At 34.6% G+C, this 22,512-nt stretch overlaps 2 protein-coding genes across 2 annotated transcripts; one reads left to right on the top strand and one right to left on the bottom strand.

Moving 5' to 3' along the window:
- Window positions 1-316: 316 nt before the first annotated feature.
- Window positions 317-16,617, top strand: LOC126972861 (CTD nuclear envelope phosphatase 1 homolog). The gene is made up of 7 exons (XM_050819965.1): window positions 317-588; window positions 659-725; window positions 1,237-1,427; window positions 3,416-3,528; window positions 6,404-6,519; window positions 9,095-9,273; window positions 10,287-16,617. Exons 1-6 carry the CDS (start codon window positions 490-492, stop codon window positions 9,238-9,240), a joined length of 732 nt encoding a protein of 243 aa, XP_050675922.1. The 5' UTR covers window positions 317-489; the 3' UTR covers window positions 9,241-9,273; window positions 10,287-16,617.
- A 2,849-nt stretch (window positions 16,618-19,466) lies between these two features.
- On the bottom strand, window positions 19,467-22,006 carry LOC126972816 (mRNA-decapping enzyme 1A). The gene has a single exon (XM_050819893.1). The coding sequence runs from the start codon at window positions 21,905-21,907 to the stop codon at window positions 20,636-20,638; it is 1,272 nt and encodes a 423-aa protein (XP_050675850.1). The 5' UTR covers window positions 21,908-22,006; the 3' UTR covers window positions 19,467-20,635.
- Window positions 22,007-22,512: the final 506 nt, after the last annotated feature.

Raw genomic sequence — 22,512 nt, 5'->3', positions numbered from 1 at the left:
ATTATTAAAAATAAGGGACTAAGCTTGATCTTCATTGTAACAAGAATATTATCAATAAAAGACTTGGCTTCGGCCTTCCATGCGAACCTATATGTATAAGAAGAAAATGAAACATGAAGAACACGAAATACTACTTTTATGGGAAATTGTACTATTTATGTTTGAAGATGAAGATTATATAAATACTTAGCTTGACTTTGAACAAGCTGTGTAACGTGAAGAATAGAAAAATAAAAATGAAGACTTGGCTGTATGGGCTTTTGACCCCTTTGCCTGTCCAGATGGACGAACAGAACCAAAAAAAAAATGTCAATGGTTTTGAAACTTGGGTCGATTATGTCATGGCGGGTTAGATGTTTTCGGCTCCTATTTTCCTTGAATTCGTTTTGAATTACACTGTCAATGATCTCGTTGGACTCTTTATTTTTAATTTTAATATTAGCTGTAATAGTAAAATAGCTAATAGCTATTCTTTTGTAAATATTTCAAATGCTGAAGCAATTGCAAATGGGCCTTCGCGCGTTCATGCTCCTAGCTTCAAAAGTATGGAGTTGTTTTTGTTACATGTTTAGGAAGCAATATCGAGCGGTAAATATAAACAGAATGCTGTGGTCACTATGATAATAATGTTTGTTTTACTTGGTGTGTGCTTTTTCAGTTGGCTCAGTACCAGACTGTAAAATATGAGATATACCCACTCTCCCCAGTATCTAGACACAGGCTGAGTAAGTATTTAATTTCAATTTATATATATTCAAATATATATAAATCAAATATTTGTATACTATGAAATTTATACATTCAATTATTTCATCAAATAATAACTGCAATGAAAATTGTGGGTAAATTTTTATCTGAAAAACAGTTACAATATGGAAAGATTTTTTTCAAATCTCAAGAAGGTGCCCAAGTTACTAATAATAAAGTTAGGTGTATTATATGAGTTTACTTAAGAAATATTCAGTTAATAACAATCATTAGATTAAAATATATGTGTTTACTACATCTACCTGAACTTTTAATTTCTAATCTCAATAGGTTTTCTGCCATACTTAATACCAGAATTAATTTCTGGTATTAAGTATGTATCCTCCTGCTTGACTAAATATTAAAACATGCAAGCCCAGCTAATAATATATTATAATCCTGAAAATATTAAAAGCATCAGACAGACTGGCCGGCTTTTTTGACTTGGCATCCCTTTCTAAATCACTATATTTTAAATTATTGTTCCAGGTCTAGTAAAAAGAAAGATGCTAGTGTTAGATTTGGATGAGACATTAATACATTCACACCATGATGCAATGTTACGGCCGACTGTGAAGCCCGGCACTCCACCTGATTTTGTACTCAAAGTTACAATAGATAAGCATCCTGTTAGATTTTTTGTGCATAAGCGACCACATGTTGACTACTTTTTAGACATAGTAAGTTGTTTATTATATTAGAAATATTTACAGCATAATTCTGTAGATATTATTAATTTAATGTGCAAATGTTTTTACCTGTATAAAGTAAGGCCTTTCTGTTTTAAACCTGAAGATCAAAGATTTATAGCCTAGGCCCTAGACTACAGGGAGATCTGTCATAATTTTGCAATGATCCTCCACAGTGCGGTTTTCAAGGAGCTTTCTTCCTCATACTACAACACTGTGGAATGAGCTTCCCTGTGCGGTGTTTCCGGGACGATACCACATGGGTGCCTTCAAAAAAAGTGCGTACACATTCCTTAAACGCCGGCAACACTCTTGTGATTCCTCTGGTGTTGCAAGTGTGCGGCGTGGGTGGGAAATGTGGGTGGCGGTGATCACTTAAGACCAGGTGACCCGTACACTTGTTTGTCCTCCTATTCCATAAAAAAAAATGATGTATAGTCTGTCCAAATTGGTTTAGTTGAATAACAGACTTATCAGATCTAGAAGATATATATCTAGCCACAGGAAGTGGCACCATAGCACTTATTGGTTCTTTTGCTACAACACATCACAATATTACTAGGTCCCAGTCCACAGCACCTTTTAATGTGATAGGATCACTATTGCACATATTGTGAAAAGTGTTTGCAGTCTCTACTATACTCTCTTGAAATCTTGCCTAGGGTGTCACATCTACTAAATCTCACAGCTCACCAACTTGCCTAGGCTGGCACTGCATTTGCACTGCACTGTCATTGAATAATGATATTTAGCATGTTTGCATTCTACCTGTGTGCTGTGGTGGTGTACATTAACATATAATGCTAAGTAGTACCAGTCTGGTAGATCACAGGCCTAATTAAACACATTTTTTGAAGCTGCTTATTTAAATATACTACTCCAGTAAAGTACCTAACTAAGCATTCTGTCTGTCAGACAGCTTTTCCAGAGTGATGGTGGAGGCCTGGGCCGCTTCTCATACTCTGGAAGGGAACTAAAGGTGGTATAGGTCTGATAGGGGTACCACCGAGGGTGACTGGCTCCTTGAGCACATCCAAACTACTATAGATTCAGTGTAAAAGCTGCTCCCCCTAAGATAATTTAACTAATTAGTATAGGATCAAAATATATAACAAAGAAGCAGTTTAATTTCTCTATTAAATAAAATTAATCTGCTATATTGTAAAAAATATAGATTCATATAGCAAGAAGAAGAGGAGTCTCCTCTATCCCTGGACACCACTCCCATGAAAATGTAAAGGATAAATGCATCATTCTCTTGTAAATCACCATATTTGACCTAACCTCAAAACATAAAAGTTGCTTACAAGGCAAAGTAGAAGCCTCATATTAAAAAAAACCACCTAACCTGATCCAAGTTGGGCTATGACTCAAGTTTGAAGCTCGCTTCACTTGCTTTTACATCCTAATTTCTTCTAGTGGCGTCATATAGACACCCTCAATAAATAAGTAAACTCACTTTCTTCTAAGCACTTTTCTAGGTTGTTATAAAAACAAACACATATGTCAATTCTTGAGAGTCAAATTCTCGAATTCACAAGACAACTGATCAATATTTAACTATCAGACATAAGTTTTTCATGACTATTTTCACTTGAACCAAATTGTAAGTTTTTATTAGGAAAAAAAAATACCATAGATTGTGACACTAGTCTTTGACATGATCTTACATTCTTATAGCACTTACACAAAATTATGTATGCCATTTTGCTCTCACAGTAATATTGCTATCGTTTTATCCATTTTGAGGTTAAAATAGTTTTTATTATTTTCTCAAAAACATTGCATTACCTTTTAGCACCAGTGGTATTGTTTTAGTCAGGGACCAAACCTCTACCAAATACAACAGCCTTCTCCCTCAGCTTGTGACAAAAGATTGCTAAACCAACCCTGCTATATGCATTCAGAACCATAAAGTGAGATCCATGTGTAAAGGTAAATAAAGAAAAAAGAAATGTACAGATGGCAACCGTTTCCAGGTATCACAGTGGTATGAGCTAGTCGTCTTCACGGCGTCAATGGAGATATATGGTGCGGCAGTTGCGGACAAACTTGACAATGGGCGGGGGATTCTGCGACGGCGGTTTTACAGGTTAGAAGGGTTTTATTTTACAATGCCATACAAAATCCTACATATCAAACAAATACACCGGTCACATCTATCTGTCTGTTTGCAACAAAATCAACTACTGAACTGAGTGATTCATCAGGAAGGGCTATGTATAATAAAATAAGGGTTTTGTGTAAAATTGTTGTAATATGATGTTGATTGTTGAAGATGTTTGGTAAAATCCAGCCAACAAGGATTTCATCGAAAATTGGTGATCTCTCACATATTTATTTATTTCTTTGAGGTATAGCATCCTGGGTAAAATTTAATTACGGCCAAATTCTTAATGCAGCTACCAGATGTTGGACTAGTATTTCTCACTCAAATTTTTAACGCATGTTTGAATAGAAATTTTGAACCACCACGGCAGAAATCATACTGATTCCAAAGCCTGGTATAGATCCTTCTATTTTAAGTCGCATCATCTGATCAGTTTGCTCCCAAGGTTTCCATCTAAGGTTCTAGAAATTCTTGTACTCAATCGCTTACTTCCAGAAATCACAACTGTTAAGTTTATACAAGAACACCAGTTTGGCTTTAGACATGCCCATGGAACGATTGAGCAGGTTCATAGGCTTGTGGAAAAAATTAATTATGCTTTTCAACCCAAATTGTACTGCACCTCCGCTTTTTTGGACATGTCACAAGTGTTCGATCGAGTTTGGCATGATGGACTGTTATATAAAATTCGGAAAAATTTGCGACTGAATTATTATATTTTCATTAAGTCTTACCTAACTGAAAGATATTTTTACGTCAAGTACGACGACAGCACCTCAAAGCTTTGTACGATTAAAGCAGGGTTCCCACAAGGTAGTGTGATGGGTCCAATGTTATACCTAATATGCACATATGATCTACCAAACACGCAAGATGTACTGACTGGTACTTTCGCAGACGGTACCGCCGTGCTTGCAGTTGACGACCGACAGCTGAAAGTGCTTCTACAAAACTGCAAAAAAAAATCTTAATCAAGATTCAGAATGGTTAAGAGACTGGCGCATAAAAGTTAACGAAATCAAGTCAGACTAGTTCACTTTTATCTTAAAATGGCATACATGTCCAGTGCTCTGTGAACGGATGGATCAATTGGCGTTGACAGAGACATCGCTTCATTGTGTCTTCTGCCACATTTATCACGGAGAGCGAGTTTCACCTGATTCCTGCCGCCGGATTCCACCTATGCACGAAACGCCACAAGTTAGGATATCATCCCCACCATTTGTGGATCTGGATGTGTGGCGGTCTTCCACAGTGCGGTTTTCAAGGAGATTTCTTCCACGTACTACAAAGCTGTGGAATGAACTTCCATGTGCGGTGTTTCCGGGTCGATACGATATGGGTACTATCTACTAAAAAAGCGCGTACACATTCCTTAAAGGCCGGCAACGCTCTTGTGATTCCTCTGGTGTTGCAAGAGAATGTGGGCGGCGGTTATCACTTAACACCAGGTGACCCGTACGCTCGTTTGTCCTACTTTTCCATTAAAAAAAAACACACATCTCGACGAATTAGCGCTCTTCATATAACAACAACAGTGCTTTAGTCGCTTGGTGTGTCTAACCTACTATTTATTACATTTAGAGATATTGTTCTATAGCGAATTAAAGCTTACTGATATATTATGCGAATAAATAGTTGAAGTAGGAAGTATGTGGTGCATCGATGTTATTGACATGGCCATAAAGTCAACTGAATTGTTACGTACTATCACAAAATGATGTATGACGTAGGTAGGCACAGGTCAAATCACTTCGAGTAAAGATGTCACAGGATCATAATATTATTTTGCTTGCAACATCTATAAATTTATCGTAATCAAGGAGTAGAGAATATTTGCAATGATAAGTGCATGTGTTGATGTGATAATATTGAAAATAAACTGATAAGCTATAAGTCGATAAGCGCAACATTATGACGGCATTATTTATAATGTACACATATGAACTTGTATTTTAGCGTAGATTTGATTGAAAAGTGAAATAAAGTAGGTATGTCAGTTTTAAACGAGTACGATTACTCGTCGAATTTTTTCTTTTGCAATGTTTAAGTTCTTAACTACTAACAATCGATGTAAAAACATAACTGGCTTTTAGCCCTCTTCACAATCTAAAGGTAACGCGTGTAATTACGCGAGCATCGTGTCGAAGACTTATTCGCTTCTAGTCGCCGATCATCGTCATAGTGATCGCGGCGATCGGTTACTTGTCGGCTTTTAGGGCTCGCATCGAAGTTGTTTTGTTCTCCTTTTATTTACATAGCGCGAGTACGATACAATGACTACTGGGTGGTCAAATGAAGAAACTTTTAAATTCATACAAAAAAAAAAAACAATAAATTGAGAAAATGATTAAATACTGAAATTAAACGAATGGTAGCATCTATAAACATCTTGTTTGTCCTTGTCACATGAAGGACAGCAGCTTAATAAATGATCATGGACGATCGTGTTCGTGTGGGATGCTTACACGATGATCAACGATTTGCCGATGACTGACGATCACACAAGTAACGATCATCGCCCGATAGTGGGGAGGAGGCGTTAGGTGTCGGTTAGGTGGCCAGACCTATCAAATTAAAATAAAATCAATCACTTTATTGATTTAGGTCTAAGAAACAAGACGAATGAGTAAAGCTTGAATAAATGAATGATAAATTAGTATTTTCTTTGATTAACGCGAGTGTTACACATTTCCAGATCTCTCCAGGTCTTGAAACGTCGGGTTAACTAAAATAAAAATGTAACTTTTACGCAAAAATCTGATGTAAAACCGTTACAATTACACGCGTTTTAATCCTTTAAAAGAGTTTTATTTAAAAATGATAAATTAATTAATAATCACTGTTCATCTTACAGACAACACTGCACGCCAGAACATGGCTCGTACACGAAAAACTTGTCGTCAATATGTGACGACCTAAACAGGGTGTTTATATTGGACAACTCGCCGGGGGCCTACCGGGACTTTCCAGGTAATTTGCTATTTTCTTTATTGAATAAAAGAACAAACTAGTGTACGGTTCACATGATAAGTGATTACCGTCACGATTGACGTACCTATAAACATCTAGACTCACAAAAGCCTATTAAGAGATCGTCAAAAATGTCGGAGTACCTTTGTGTATACGTATTAACGTTTAACATTAACAGATAACATTAAAACATTCATTCAAACTAACACCTTATTTAGTGGCAGTAATGTTCAAAGTCTATCTGTACGTACGCTCTTAGAAGCTCCTTGATTGTGGTCCGACATTTCGAACCACATTCGTCGGCGATGTATTTCGTTGGCACTTAACTGAAATACGACACTACATCATTTTTAAGTTTGGATATGATGTTATTTGGACAGTTTTTCACTAAACACTTTTTGCGTGGCGTTGTACTCAAAGCGCGGTCAAAACACACTGAACGAAAACTCTGGCTACTAGACGCGTAGGCAGAGTTTTGCTTCAGACAAGTTTTGAGCGCGATTGTGAGTATAGGTGTTTATTGTACATTAATGATCCCCACCCATACTCTCTGGCAACATCAGAGGACTATATTGTAGCCATTAGTGCTCTGCACTCCCTGAGGTATGCCGAGGTAAAAAGTACATGAGTTCACATGAGATCGATACATGTCGGACAGATCTTACGATATCAGTTTGCATTTCTAAGGCAGTAATTGTGGCGGGACGATGGTCGGAGGCTATCTATCTGTAATATATTATACTTACTTAGTTGATTAAAATGTAACCCAAATATACTCATATTTTATTAAAAATATGCAGGTGATAAATAAGAACTAAACTTATAATTCAAAGCAGGACTCGTTTTATGGAACATTTTTTATATATTTTACAAACAATTATTCTAACGAAAGTTATTCTGACATAGATTATGTTTCAACTTCATCTTCCATTTCGTCATTATCTTCCACTTCGCCACTGGAACTTGAATCAGAGTCTTGCAAATTTATTATGAATGAATCGATAACATTATCGAACCTACTATCGTGACTCCAGTAATCATTTTCATTTTTCTAGACATGATCGTCGCATCTCTGCTATTTTTCTGAAAACAATTTATCCAATAAGATTATCTTTTCGTCTAGAGCAGAATTGATATAGTTTTGGGCTATGTTGTTTTTAATATCAGCCCAGACCAACTCAATTGGATTTAAATCTGGGTGGTACGGAGGTAAACGCAGAACAGTGTGTGCACTTGGCGTGCACACAGTGTGGCTTTCAGGACTTCGTCAATTCTATACACGGGTTCTTTTTGTGTATTTTTGATAAGAAATGCAGTTGAGCCTTTGTCATGGTTCCTGAAAACTCTACATTATGGGGTAGCAACCAGTTCTGCATTTCACTTTTGAGGCTTGATATAGTTGGTTTCTTCTCAACCTGAACGCTGTGGTAAGACGCGTTGTCCATTATAACCACAGAATTCGGCAGCAACAACTTATCTTTTAACTTTTCATCTACCCACTTATAAAAAGTAGGTCCGCTCATATCTCCATGATAGTCACCGGTTCTAGCATCTGAGTTGAATACAGTCAATGCATTATCCACTAAGGCATTTAGACACCCAGCGTGGAGAATTACTAATCGCCGTCCTTTCCGAATATCAGCATGAATTCCGGGTTCTGACGATGATTGCCAACATTTGCTGACATGGTGACTGGCGTTGATGTATGTTTCATCAAGAAAATATATGTTGCGGTTTTGCGTTCTGTAAAATCTGACTGTGTAAGATATTTTTTCCGCCACACTAATATTAGGCTGCTCTATAAGGAGATGACTCTTTGATTTGCATTTTTTGAAACGGTAGCCCATTTTGTGTAAAAGCTGTCTTAAATATTCCCACTTAAATAGTCCACAGTTCAATATGCCATCCTGTCTCAAACTTGATAGTAACTTACTGACACTTGGTATTTTATTTTTTCAAATCGTAAAACTGACGAATTTTTCTTCTGATAACTCCAAGGTCAAAATCACCCACAACGTGTTTGTTCCCGAAACTATACGCGAAACACAAACAACTTCAATATTTTGACCTCAAAACCTAACGCTGTCGGACTAAGCCCAACTAGAACTAGTTTGATCTTCATGCCTACCTTGCTGGAAAACCAATACACGCCCCTGCCCGTAATATTATTTATCTACACCCATGCTTTAAATCCTCTATTAAAGATTCTAAAACACTTAGCTTATTGCCAACATTAAAACACCCAATGTCGTAATAACTATTACATCATCCAAACGGGTCTTGTAATGAAATTCAGTACAACATTACATCATCCTTTTTCATTAAAACACTCTTCGGCTTATTTAATGTTGGCAGTAATCTAACTGTTTCAGAATATTTTATATCGTTGATATTATGGGTGCAGATAAAGTCTTGTATGTTAACTGTTGATAATTAGGTATTAAAACACTCATTCGTGTTTAAATACCCCTTATTACACAACAGTTGCATAAATAACTATAACTAATGTCTAGGATCCGCGATAATAGAACATTAATAATCACAATATTAAGTAGAATTGTTCGTTTGTAACCAGATAACGCGATACCAATAAAGTCGTGGTTTTCGGATCCTCTGGACCTGGCGTTGTTGAACCTGCTGCCAGTCCTGGATGCGTTGCGGTTCACGCACGACGTCCGCTCCGTGCTCTCCAGGAACCTGCACCTCCACCGGCTGTGGTAGCGACTGCCGCCCGTCTCACCAACATTTATACAGGTAAACTGGCTTGCTAACTCACACGACCACCATCATGCATAAAGTCTTCGAATTTGGCCTCTTGGCCTTTGGGAGGGGGCTCTCCAGTACAGTTTTTTTTATTTATCAAAAAAATAGAACATTAAAAAATTTGTATTAAAAGCCATTAAGATTATACTTATTATATTAATCATACCATTAACAGTTTTTATTTAATATTTTAATTTTGTTAAACGAAACGATGACTTATATTATATTAGCAAATTAAACATAGCAGTGAAGTGAATGTGAAACGCAATCTGTGTAATGGCGCAATATGTGGAACTTTTATCTAGTATGTGACACTTTTCTTCTTTACTTGTACATTGTGGAACAGCCCCTAATTATTCTTAAAATGCATAGATTCTCATTTCTCAACACCTTTTATTTAAGCGTAATGCTTTGTTAAATTTAACCTACTCCATGGTTACTTATAACGTTCTATCTTAGGTATTCATAATAACACCAACACTAAAAAAGTGATAAAACTGTTTGGAAGCCAAAGTAGGCAAGCGAGACTTAATATGGATAAACTCGAAGTAAACTGTCCTAGTATATGTTCAGCCTAAGGCAGGAATAGAATATAACGCAACAATGAATAAGACAGAAAGTATTCAGTAGTCAAAGAGATTTTCCAATTTGATTCGACATTATGATCGATTAATTTTGATCTTCAAGTATATGCGTTTAATTAACTGTATGGGAAATACGAAACTACAGGAAACTGGGTGTTTGTTTTTGAAAATATTTTTTTAGTAATTAAAAGTTAATTTATGTTACTCTTTAACTTAATTATCACCTACGACATAGTAATCCGTTGTGACGCAATATTTTTTACTGAAACCCTGTTACAAGTTTTGTAGAGGATTACGATAGTATGAGTATTGCCTGACTCAGTAAACCCGCGGATGTTCCGTGTAATGAATATCTGTGAAAACTTGAAAATGTTTAAAACTATGTTACCCTTGTTTAATTATTGATTTTATTTCTTCCAGATGAGTGCCGGTGTTTTGTACAAATAAACGAGGCGAAAGCGCTTCCGGATCCTATTTATTATTTTGTTTCACTTGTTAGGCCCTTAGCGCTTTTATTCAAATATAAATATAGATATAACGTAGTTGAATAATTTTTTTAAGTTTGTTTTAAATAAAACAGTGATTAGTATGTAATATACATAGGTTTATATAGTAATAATACCTACGTATGTAGGTGCGGGTAGTTTGAAAAACACCCTAAAGTCGTTTTTGTCTTTTTATGCATTTGTCATAACGTGACACGACTATAGTAGGTTTTCTAAGTAATTTATGAGTGTTATAGTATATGTATTGGACTGTTTTTAAATTACGTTTTAGCGATTTAATACATATTATTTTGTAGTATTCATGACAAAAATTTGGTCTTAAGAAATTGAAATCATAGCATGATGCATTAACATATTATTGTATCAAATGAAATTGAATTATGTAAAAAAAATGGATTCTGTGGTTGATACAGCCATTTTGTTTTTCATTTGAAATTAGAATAATTTTACCGTGAAAAGAGACTCTACACGCCTTACCAAACATAGAGTCACCCAGGCCTTCAGGTGTCACATAAGTAGCTTGTAACATATTATAAAATATACAAAACAGTGATTTCCAATGCTATTACGGTAATAGCAAATGTAGTAATCTAAACCCGCCGAGTTTACTTTAACACTAAAATCAAATGTCATAAAATTGTCACTTCATGAATTAACTTAGTGGTGATTCATTTTCTGGAATTTTGATGTGTAAGGGCTTTCATATGTTTCTATATTTTATATCCTCAGATCATTTATACGTCTAGATAGACTATAACAGCTGTGAAACGAACACAGTGTCATACAAATCGAGGGTGTAAGACGTAGTTTGTCACGCACATTTAACTAATATTCCAGGCCTGTTTTATCGGTTGTCTAACAGCAAGAGACTATCTAGACGTATGAATTATCTAAGATTATTGTAAATTGAATAATTTAAATAGACTTCAATAGTACAGGTATCAGGAACTATTGACGCCATTTTGACAAACGTCAATTTGACAGTTCGTAGTACAATATTCTTATTCATTATCTATTGTATAATTCTTATCGTTGAATACAGAACTGATTTGAAAAAATATATGATTTTTGTTCGAGTGTGGCCCATATAATTTACTTGTTGCACTGACGTTACTTTTTTAACGTCTTCTTTGCTAGTGTGACATGTGTATTGGCTTTGATTTTTTTGTTCGTTAATCTAATCCTCAGACTGCAAAACTACGTAATAAAGCGAGGTGTGTACGCTTTCGCGTCGACAATAGATGTATACGTGTATACTAGTGAACTTTGTACAAAATAAACCGAATATTAACTGTAGTTTGTTTAAGAACAATGCTCTGTAAGAGTCATATATATATTAGTCATTATTTAGACCCCTGGTCGAGCATTGGTTTTGGTACTTTTAAATTCACAACAAACGACATATTCATGATTAAGGGATTTTTTACCAACTGCAGGACAGGTCTATTTACTTTATGCCTAGATTGTTTCAGAATTAAATATATAATACAACTGTTGTTATCTTATATCACTGCTGGGACAAAGACCTTTCCTGTAATTCATACTATTTTGGATAATCTTATGGTTCTGTACCGAAATATTTCTAGTTTAATTTCGAAGGCCCTGTGCTGTCTTATATTCTGTTTAAGGTACTTATATACATACATATTTTCTAAATTATCATTTATTTTTATTTTAGTACGGAACCCTCGATTTTATTTACTTGTAAAATTATGTTGCCCCGAAATGTTTGTTGGAATTCGGACTAATAAAGTATAATTTCTTCTATTATATTAATACAGTAATGGACAGTGCGTTTAAATAATGTTGTTTCCATTGTTAGATATTTAATGTATCTGTTACCTTTATGATAATGATAGATTTAAATTATGTATGCGTAGTTTAAATATTATTGATTTGTAACTTAAGTGACACACTTGCCGTGAGAATTGGCTAATGTGTGCACACTGGCTGAAATATTGGGTATCAATGCTTGTCCCTTATAACCCTAACAGACAGCTGATTTGAGAGCGAATTTGAGAGCGAATGCTTTCATGTTATCACAAACACAAAAAAAGTGTGTGTGTACTTATGTATACACCCAAAAAGTTGTACTTCTTTGGCCTAACGAAGGTAAAATCAAATCAGCCGTATTCGTTATTTAATAATTAATTGTCAAATCGCTCATCCGAAAGTTTCACTCTCATCATGTTTTCATAACGCGCCTAAAGAAGTATAACTTCAATATTATAAATCAACAGTAGCCAGGAGCAATTCTTTACTGTTATGAATGTGACCAACAGTCTGTTCTTCGATTTTTTTAAAATGTGTTCAAAAAAGATCGTTTATATTCGATAGCTAACTGGAATTTTTAATGAAACGATATTGTTTTAAATTTTAACGATAAATAGCCGCGTATAAATGGGACCCGACATGATCGTGACGTCATAATAACATAAACAAAAACACCTCAGCTATCCAGTGCAATCCTTATTGATTTTTATCAAAATAAAAATGACCTTTCATAGAACGTATAGATTGTGTATTGCTAAAAACATATTGTTTCTGGCTTCTGCTATAGTGACGTCACAAAATGGTGGTCGGCGTTTTCGGTCACGTGACGATAATAAAACTATGATTTTAATTTCGCAAATATAAATAATTCTCGTGTTTTTATAACAAATAAGTATTGAATTCGTATTTCTTATGATAAAAACTTTATAAAAAACAAAACTTTCACAAATTAATTTTGAAAGATGAAAACTGACTTATTACGATATGTTGTGATTATTATTTGACCAATGACTATTCAGCAACCCGCGTCTGCTTACCTCGGTTGACTGAATTGTTTGCATTTCGAATATTGAATTTATTAGGAGTCTATTGGGTTATAAGGTCAACGCTCGCCCGAATCTTTGTGGTTCCAAGTTCTCTTGAACTTATAAGGAAATTAAGTTAAATAATGGGTCATCAATTAAGCGTCTTGTTGTAATATTCTCTTTTGGGGCTCGTTATACATAACAATCACGCGATGGTATAACATGACGAAAACATTCAGAGAGTAGGTACTGCCGACATAATAGGATGGGTCTTGGAATAGAGAATTAAAGTATTAATAATGCAGGCTGCAAGAGAAATTAAAAATTTAATAGGAAAGGTATTTGTAAATTAAACCAAAAGGCGTAATTTTGCGGAAATTAATCGCTGCTTAGAATGGCATAAATGATCTTTAGTATTCATTCCAAGTTGAGTTTCATTCTCATTCCAGCGTTTGGCGGGTCAACAACTCCTGAAGAAGCCTCGTGTCGTCTTTTCAAAGACGTGGATTTCAAGTTTTATTAACACAAATAGCACTTTTAATGCAATTTCATCATTATAAAATCAGTATAGTGAAAGCCCTTGAACTACGGGAATAAAATGGTCAGGAGTAGTTATTAGTTGTTCCATTTTTAATTGTTTGAAATTATCCGAATCATACCATTCTGTTAATATTGACGCAAGATAATTTCAATTATTTACTGTCAAAGAAGTAATACCTAAACAATTTGCTATTTTTTTAAAGTGATAACCCTCACTTTTGGGATTAATTACACAAATTAAATTCGTAAACAAAAATGAACAATGCGGGACTTGAACCCTTCCACTGTGCCAACCGTTCGAGTATCTTTCATAAATCTTGGTAGGTCTTAGTTCAACTCTCAGGTTTCATCTACAGGATCTACTTTATAGTTGATATGGGCTCAACCCCAATATTTGCATATTAGGATATTGACTCGAGATGTCGCTCTTTAAAATCTAAAAAATTTGTTATTTTAGCGGGTTCGTGTCACGCATCGTTCGTAAATTTGGTTTACAAATTTAATTTGTGTAAATATTACCTTTAAAGTACGGGAATTTGTTCCTGCCTAGTTTCATTTTCGGACCCAATCTAATATATAATATCAAGCCACCGTTACGCTCACATGTAGTTCAATGACCTACACTTTCAGCTGCACGACCATCTTATAGTTTGTAACTCTAGTTTTGACTTTTGATTAAATGATTGCGGTTTAGTTATAATTCACAATCGAGCTTAACATACAAATAACTGAACCATTGGGAGAACGAATATATAATCGATGCGTTTCTTAACTAGTAAATACTACGTACCAACAATAAATATGTATAAGATAAAAATATTTTCTACTAGTAATAATCTTTTGAGGTGTTAAATAGTTGCGAAATGATAAATGTGAGTTTTCAAGTTATAATCTGAGCTGTCATTAAGAACATTTGAATAACTTTAGATAATTAATACATCTAGATAAAGCCTCTTGCTGTTGCATGACACGCGATACGCTAGTCACTTTGTTTTAGTGTGCATGCGTTTTCTGAAAATAGACGCTAACAGTCCGCCGCTATTTTTTCGACGTAGTCATAGCTGTTACAGTCTATCTAGACTTATAAATTATCTAAGGCGATAACTAAAGGCTGTTATTTTGTCACCGACGCGCGTAGAAACAGTCAGTATCCAATCGTTTGCAAACGCAACCTTTGATTAGCTATTTTCAGGTTACTGCCTGGACCCGACGTCACCAAAATGGCCGCCAATGCCAATTCTCAACTCGCAGGGATTAATAGTAAAACAGACAGGCCGATCTGAGCTTTAAGTTCGAAATTTACTGTCACACAACACAATTTTTTATGATAATTTTCCCATAAACGCAAGAATAAATAATAAAATAAATACATATAAGGAAATCCCTGCTTTGACAGTAAATCTCGAATACTCTCATTTGATTTCGAGCTCTCGTCTCGAAAATCGCCCTCCTGCGACTTCACATAATATGAGTGTTTGTTTTCGATTATACTTCATTGCTCTTTCGTTTTTCGATGCGTTATTAATATCAAATAAAATAGTAAGTGGTTGTATAACTATTATAATCTCAAAAAAAATTGTTATTGGAGTGCTTCAAAATTATTAAACAAACTTATTACTCACACTTCAAAATTATTAAACAGACTTATTTTAGTCGAGTTATTGATTTAGGTCCCTAGTACTACTACTAGGGACCTAAATCAATAACTCGATAGTATATATAGTTATAAAAACGTTTATGATTTTCTAAGGCTTGGAACGTTTATAAGTTGAAATCTCACATTCGATATCAAATAATGTACATAGGTAATATAGGTTTTTATTTAGCATATCAAAGTTTTGCTGTTTATAAACAGGGTGATTCACAAAAGTGAGATTAATTTGCTCGATGAGATACGAACGCCTAATTCCTTAGTGATTTCGATCTAATGGTTACACTTGCGAATATGAGTCATTTCAGATTCACTTGGACGGTGAGAGTATTTGTACTATTGTTGGAATCTCCCTTGGCTTTGGCTCGGAATTTTTGATTCGGAACGGGTTCGGAGGCATGCCCGAGAATCCTGGGGAAAATTGTTGTGGCAGATGAGAGAATTGTCAGTAGAGGGCAGCTGCCTTTAAAAGTCAAAGTTTTTATCAAGAGATCTTTGAGGGCCAACATAGGCTTCTTCTTAGCCTTTATAGCCACTGTTCCATTCGGGAGCGTCTTGGTTTGGATGACCTGGTTCGTGATCTGTTGGAGACTAGTTGGGGCACCATTCTTGTCTTGGTTTTTGTACGAGGCATCCAAGCTGACGACATTTCTGCTATGCAAGCTAGGTTTCCTTCTTATTTTGGCTCCTGAGAGGATTCCGGCCTTTTAGCCTTTTGAAAGTGGGACTGCTGACTTGAATACATATTTCGCCGACGAATGAATGTGAGAGGGGGGTAGGAACTGACGGAGTCGCTTGTTTATGCAAAAATCTAAATTCTACTGTGCTGTTCTCATTATCTCATTATGGGTATAAAGCTGGACAACGATCTGCAGAGGCATGGGGCTTGATGCTGACGACGAACCTTGGGAGAACCGCATATGTGGTTTGTATATAGGCCGGGGTGATGAAGTTTCGATTTGGTGTGGATGCTGGCCCATCTTAATCTGATTTAGTAATAACCGTTACCGACTTCGTCTTGTATGAAATTATTTGTGCTGAATCAATTTAAATGCTACTTTTGTAAAGAGAGTTCATAATTTATACGATTGTTTGAAGATCTAATTAATTCAGATGACTTTTTACAGATAATCCATTGTTAACAGTTTATTTAACACGTAATTACAAACCAAATATATTACCTACTGAATTTGTCAACTGAATGTTCAATGTTCAAAATGATGTGTAATATAGACATATTAAATCGATTAAAAAGATTTGGTTTTTTATTTGTCAGTTTTTTATGTTTTATTTTCTCTAAAACGTGTCGTCTCAGGTGATGGTTCTATGATTTAAGGAGTTTGAATCAAATGGTGACTGCAGTTACCTATTGTCACAGAATAAAGAGAAATTAGTACCTACAAACAGAATTATCACTTAGTTAACACATATTGAAAAATAAAAATAAGATTATCGTACTCAGTTTGCAGCTGCGTTGGATTTGTATAATAGATAGAACAATTAGTTAAGGCACATCACAATCTACTCGTACTTAATTGCTGTCTTATTCGCGCGCCTTACCTCGTAGTAGCGCCTTTTCCACACTAGATACTTAGCTACAGATTTACGCGCAAGTTGAATGCGATAGTTCTGTGACCAGTCAACACATATAAAACATAACTAACAAAACTATAACTCTACCGTTAGTGAGCAGAGCTTATAACTGAAGGTACCGGCACGCGGATCAGTTCGGATAGTCGAGTACAATCGGTCCTGGTCGGACGGGATTTTAAAAGCAGATAAATAGAATATTTAAAATACATTTATGTGTTATAAAGTAATAGGTACAAAAATATTTTATTTGAAGGATGGCATTATGTATATTGTAGGTAGTAGCACATATTACTAACTTTTTATTACAGAACTAAAATATTGATTTAATAACAAACAGATTTGGTTTTAATTTTGCCATTTTGTGGGATGGTATTCCGCTGTTTTTTTGCTAATGTTCACTTTTATCGTGTGCACTATATAAAGATATGTACGAGCTTGTGCCTTTCTTATTTCACTTTTTTTGTACACACGAGTCATAAAGATTATGGATAACAGCTTTTCAATTAGAGACATGGAAATGATTACTAATGATACCTAACAAGATTTTTTACAATTTATATTTATCCAATAAGAAATTCACGTGTACCAAATTGTGTGAGGAGTATAATTTATTTGGCTCGATGGCAATACGATTTTGTTCAATGACATACTTATTTCCTTAGAAAAACACACAGCATCAGTTTTTCAAGAGTTTGTATGCACCCATGTATTGTAAAAAGAAACAGCTTATATGCTCTTCTCGCCTAAAACTTAATTTACTTACGATTTTCAAGGAATATAAATTATATACCTACTTGTAATAAAGTGGGTCATTTCAAATCACAAATTATATTCAGTGTTTTACACTTATCTTTTACATTACTTTTATCTTTTTAACCATTTAAATTTTGTTTATAAGTTTTGTGTTTTAATTAATTTTCAGTTGACAGTTCATTTATTATTTAAAAATATACTAAAAAATATATTAAATTAAACCATTGCCGGTCATATTCTCCTGTAGCACCAGAGGAATCACAAAAGCGTTTCCGGACTTTTAGAAAAGTAAACGCCTTTTTTTGAAGGTATACTCTAATCTAGCTAATATGTATAGGTAGTTCAATAATCCATTTCTTTTATCATTACTGATCCGCTCATACATCGTCCACATCTGACAAACATTGATAATATGACAAAGCACATTCTAATATCGACCTAGGTTCAACATTATTTTCACTCTTTATTTTATGCAGTGATAGTTTACTGTATAGTGAGGCGCTAATAATCAACGGTAGATAGTATGACAAGACTGCTTCCATGTTTTATATGCGTTCGTTACTGGCTGTGACCTAATTATAATAATTGATGACCATAATCATGAGTGTGAATAAATTGAAACAATACATTAAAGTTTACATTATAACCTAATAATTAAATCTCAAATTTTTGTTCTGCCTTTTTTCAACACACTAATGTCTAAAATATTTTTCGCGATTTCTCGTGCTTGGTGATGAATAAAAACTAGTTTCTTTTGGAAAAAAGGACTCTTATCAGTCATAATTAAATTCAAAAAAATACCACGGGATATCTACTTCAGTATTAACGCGATGACACGGTATTTAAGTGTACGATAACTGCATCCGTGCCAGGCGAGGCATGCGGACAGCGGGGGGAAATGCTCCCGCTCTTTACCTCAGGCAACGACTGCATTCAACTCGCGCGGTATCTGTATTTACTTTTGGCCAAATGGCCGAGGACCAATCTGGCAAGGCCAAATAAACTTTATATCTCTATTTGATTGAACAGGTAAAACTGGTAGTCGAATGGGGCCTGGGGGCTTTCGAGTATGTACGGAGGATGTCAGAGTGCTTTAAATGTAGGTACCTAGGTTCTGTATGTATGATGTTAGGTAATGAAGCAATAGTGTTGAAGATCGGTTGACGGGTCGATGCTATCTCACTGCAAGTTTCCCTATTCGTTCGAAGTTCATTACGATATTCATCCGCTGTTATTGCTTGTTCACATCTGAGGAAGTTGTAGTGAATTACAACTTGAAGTGATCACGAAACCATCACTTTTCTTTTATTTTTTCCGATTTGATTCAAATGGGTCAATAAGTGGCAATCGATTCATCATTATTTACCTTAGTGGTCATCCTTGGGATTCTTCGTTACATGTTGAAATTTCCTTGTGAAAAGATTAAACCAAAAACGTATGTAACGTACGGTGCCTACGATAGCCGTATGCTCTTCAAACACAGCATCAATAATAGGTACGGTGGTTTCTGCTTTGTAAATTCCATGCTGCAACTCGTATTCTAAAAATTACTCTTTTTCGAACTTTATTTTTAAAGACCTATAAAACCGTGGAACGGCTACCAATACACTGTTGTACTTTTTAAATCTTGAATGTTCTAGCTGTCATGTGAAGTGTTGCATTTTGAAATCTCGACCAACGAGGTTTCGTTTAGCACTCCAAATGGTAATTTCATACCCCTATTTTTTTTAGAATGGGTTATAAATAAAATAAATGGAGGTGCTTCTAAACCATTTAATTTGATGTTTGCAAATGTTTTTTGAGTAACAGTCAGTTAGATTTTTGATAAACATCCCTTATAAACAAAAAAAAAGTTTCACTGGAATATTCAATTAGGCATTTAAAATAGCAAAGAATGACAAAATTTTGAAGACTTATGTTAATGTTTTTAAAGACAATGTAAATATTTTAATTGATTTTCTTCGATCATATTTTGAAATAATTGATATTAGACAATTTTAAGCAAATAAAGGAAATATTATTGCTTTTGTGGTGATTTCTGTATTATATGAATAGGAAAATTTTGTAAGCAAATGGGAATGTTACCTGAAAGATGTTATACACGCTATTGACATTGGTTTCAAATAGGGAAACATTTCTTATGACAAATCCAAAACTTACTAACTGAACTTTGAACCAAAAAAAATTATAAACAATACAATAACTACTCATATAAAGGTTTTGTTGTATGTCTACAGTGTCTTCTAAATCAGAACAAAAAGCAAACCAACAAAAAGGTTAATGGCAGCTTTTGGTAATTTAATATCTAACAGTTATAATAGCCTTATTGGTGTCAAATGTACTGCAACAGAAGAGTACTAACAATATGTTTAGTGAAAAACAAAGAAGAGTAAAAAAGAAAATAATCCTTAAACACATTACATCAAAAAGACATCCTTAACTCCCAAAATCAATTGCAATTTGCAACAGACTATATACTTTTACAATGTCACATTTACTGAACTTGGATTATATTGCAACAAAGAGTGTTTCAACTAAATGACAAAAATTATTATGATATACATATCACATATTTAGAGGGAATCTGATAAAGATGTTAATTCAATTGGTATAATAAGTATTATTCTTGTGAAGCAAATCAACTCTATGCCTTTGTTTTAACATCTGTATCAACTCCATAAAGCCAATTAGTATCACAAGAGTTTCTGATATCATCTAGTGACTTGTCCAAATCAAAACTTGTAGAGCCGCAAAAATAATTCTCTGTACAGATTTAAATACACAGTCAAAGGTTAAAACTTATTATAAAATATTAATTTCAAACAAGTTGCTAACAAACTAGATGTTCTACACATTTTCGAGGATTTCATCTTCATATTATAGCTGTACATTTATGCACCAGAGTTGTGTTATCACTGAACAATAATTTTATGAAACTGAAAATGACTTTTCTGAAAAAGATTTTACATATGCTTCATGTAACTTATTTACAAAATCAGCATCATGTTTTAGTAAATAATTGAAAGCTTGTAGAAGTTGATTTCTAGTCAATGGCTCTGGAGTGGACTGGACATCACTGCCAGCTGTCGCTGTAAACATGGTTGGAGGCATCAGTGCTGGCTTTGGCTGATTAGGATATGAATTCAATACCATACCCATGTCTTCAAGAATCCCACCATTAAAAGAACTTGGATGTCCATCTTGAATTTGATTCAAATAAGTGGCTAAAGGTGATGTCCGCTTAGGTGATGATATATTCATTAAATTTAGATCATTTTCTAGTGGATTAGGACCATTTAAATCAAGTCTTTCAAGTTGTTGAACATTTTTCAAATTAGAAATCATTTGAGAATTTTGTTTATCAACAGGAGTAGATTTTAGCTGGAATGCACTGTTCTGCCTTATCACTGGATCAGTTGATATATTACCATTTGTAGAATGATTATCCTGTGGAGTAACAGACCGTTGTTGCTTCTCTATATGTTCCACTGAGTGTGCTGGATTACTCATGAGTCTCTGTAGAAGCAAAGGTGCTTCACGCGAATCGTTGGGATGGGGGCCAAATATACCAGGAGATGGTAGTGAAGATACTGGAGGCATTTGAGCTGCAGCCCCACTCCCAGCTTTTGCAAAAAAGTCCATTACACTCTGGGAAGCCATATCAGGTGCCCGAGATGGTGTTGAATCATTTTTGTTGGCTGTAAGTACTTTATTGGTATTGAAATCATCTTGGGCTTTACTCAACATACTAAATATATCAACAGGCGCTGGGGCAGATTTAGATGCATTGTAGGCCGTACTTGACGGAGCATCGTTTGGGCTTTTCGCAGGCTCCTTAACTAAAGAATTTAATTTAGTAGCAACTCTTACACATTCATCTTTATCATAAAACCATATGCCATAAATTCTACACTTAGCGTTTCTATACAGCAAGAATGGTTCTTTTAGTTGTAACTCGATACCTTTAGAAACTGGTTCAATTAAATTATTTGTGTTTAACCTGTTCATAATAACTAAACTGTGAAATGGCTCTGCATTTCTGCTATACACAAACAAAGCACCTTCAATGTTGGTTTTTTCCCATTCATTTTCTTCGAAAGTATATAGTGCGACGTGTGTTGCACTGTCAATGATTTCTCTAGCATATCGGTCTGCCCTCTTTAATGCGGCAAAATTCATACGTAGACCAGTATCAGCCATTCTCCAAGAGACTAATTGTAAATACTTTTCGCACAAAGTGCAAACATTACCATCGCATCACAATAAAATGACAAGTGCGTTAAATAAATTACGCCATATTTGATTGTTGTCAAGTTGTTTTTTTTATTTTTTTTTTATTAACGACTTTAGAAATAAGCGTTTTAGCAACACACTAAAAACATATTTGGTGTGAGATACGGATGCCTTTCAACTTCTAAAAGATATGGCCATGGTTGGGTGTTGTGTATCTGGTCGCCAAAGGCGTAGTGAATCCAGGAGTTAGTTTCCACACATAAGTATTGCTTTTCACCTAACGTTTTCAATATAATTTGTAACAAGCTCGTATCAAATAAATTTTATAAGAAATATTCTTTTCAAAAGTATTAATTGTTGATCCATAGTCACCTATTTTCTGTAAATTTGTCGTAATCTAAATAAACATAATATAAAACAGTGACAACCAAAATGTTGCCAAAACATGATATAGTTTTACCCAAGTTATAGGATATTGATCTATTTTAAGCCTTATTTTATTCAATTTCATTAAAATAACACACAGCAGCTATTTATTATTAGTATTTATAATTTACAACCGTATATTTGTA

The sequence above is a fragment of the Leptidea sinapis genome, chromosome 27, assembly GCF_905404315.1.
Source record: "Leptidea sinapis chromosome 27, ilLepSina1.1, whole genome shotgun sequence".
Lineage (NCBI taxonomy): Eukaryota > Metazoa > Arthropoda > Insecta > Lepidoptera > Pieridae > Leptidea > Leptidea sinapis.
The sequence above is the reverse complement of the archived record's forward strand: the minus strand, read 5'-3'. Positions and strand labels throughout refer to the sequence as shown.

Bases quoted from the DNA above. Each gene is read 5' to 3' on its own strand.
- LOC126972861 (XM_050819965.1), top strand. From the start codon at position 490: ATGCTGAAGCAATTGCAAATGGGCCTTCGCGCGTTCATGCTCCTAGCT. The intron at 589-658 runs GTAAATATAAAC...GTGCTTTTTCAG, and splicing joins TTAGGAAGCAATATCGAGCG to TTGGCTCAGTACCAGACTGT. The intron at 6,520-9,094 runs GTAATTTGCTAT...GTTTGTAACCAG, and splicing joins GGCCTACCGGGACTTTCCAG to ATAACGCGATACCAATAAAG.
- LOC126972816 (XM_050819893.1), bottom strand. From the start codon at position 21,907: ATGGCTGATACTGGTCTACGTATGAATTTTGCCGCATTAAAGAGGGCA.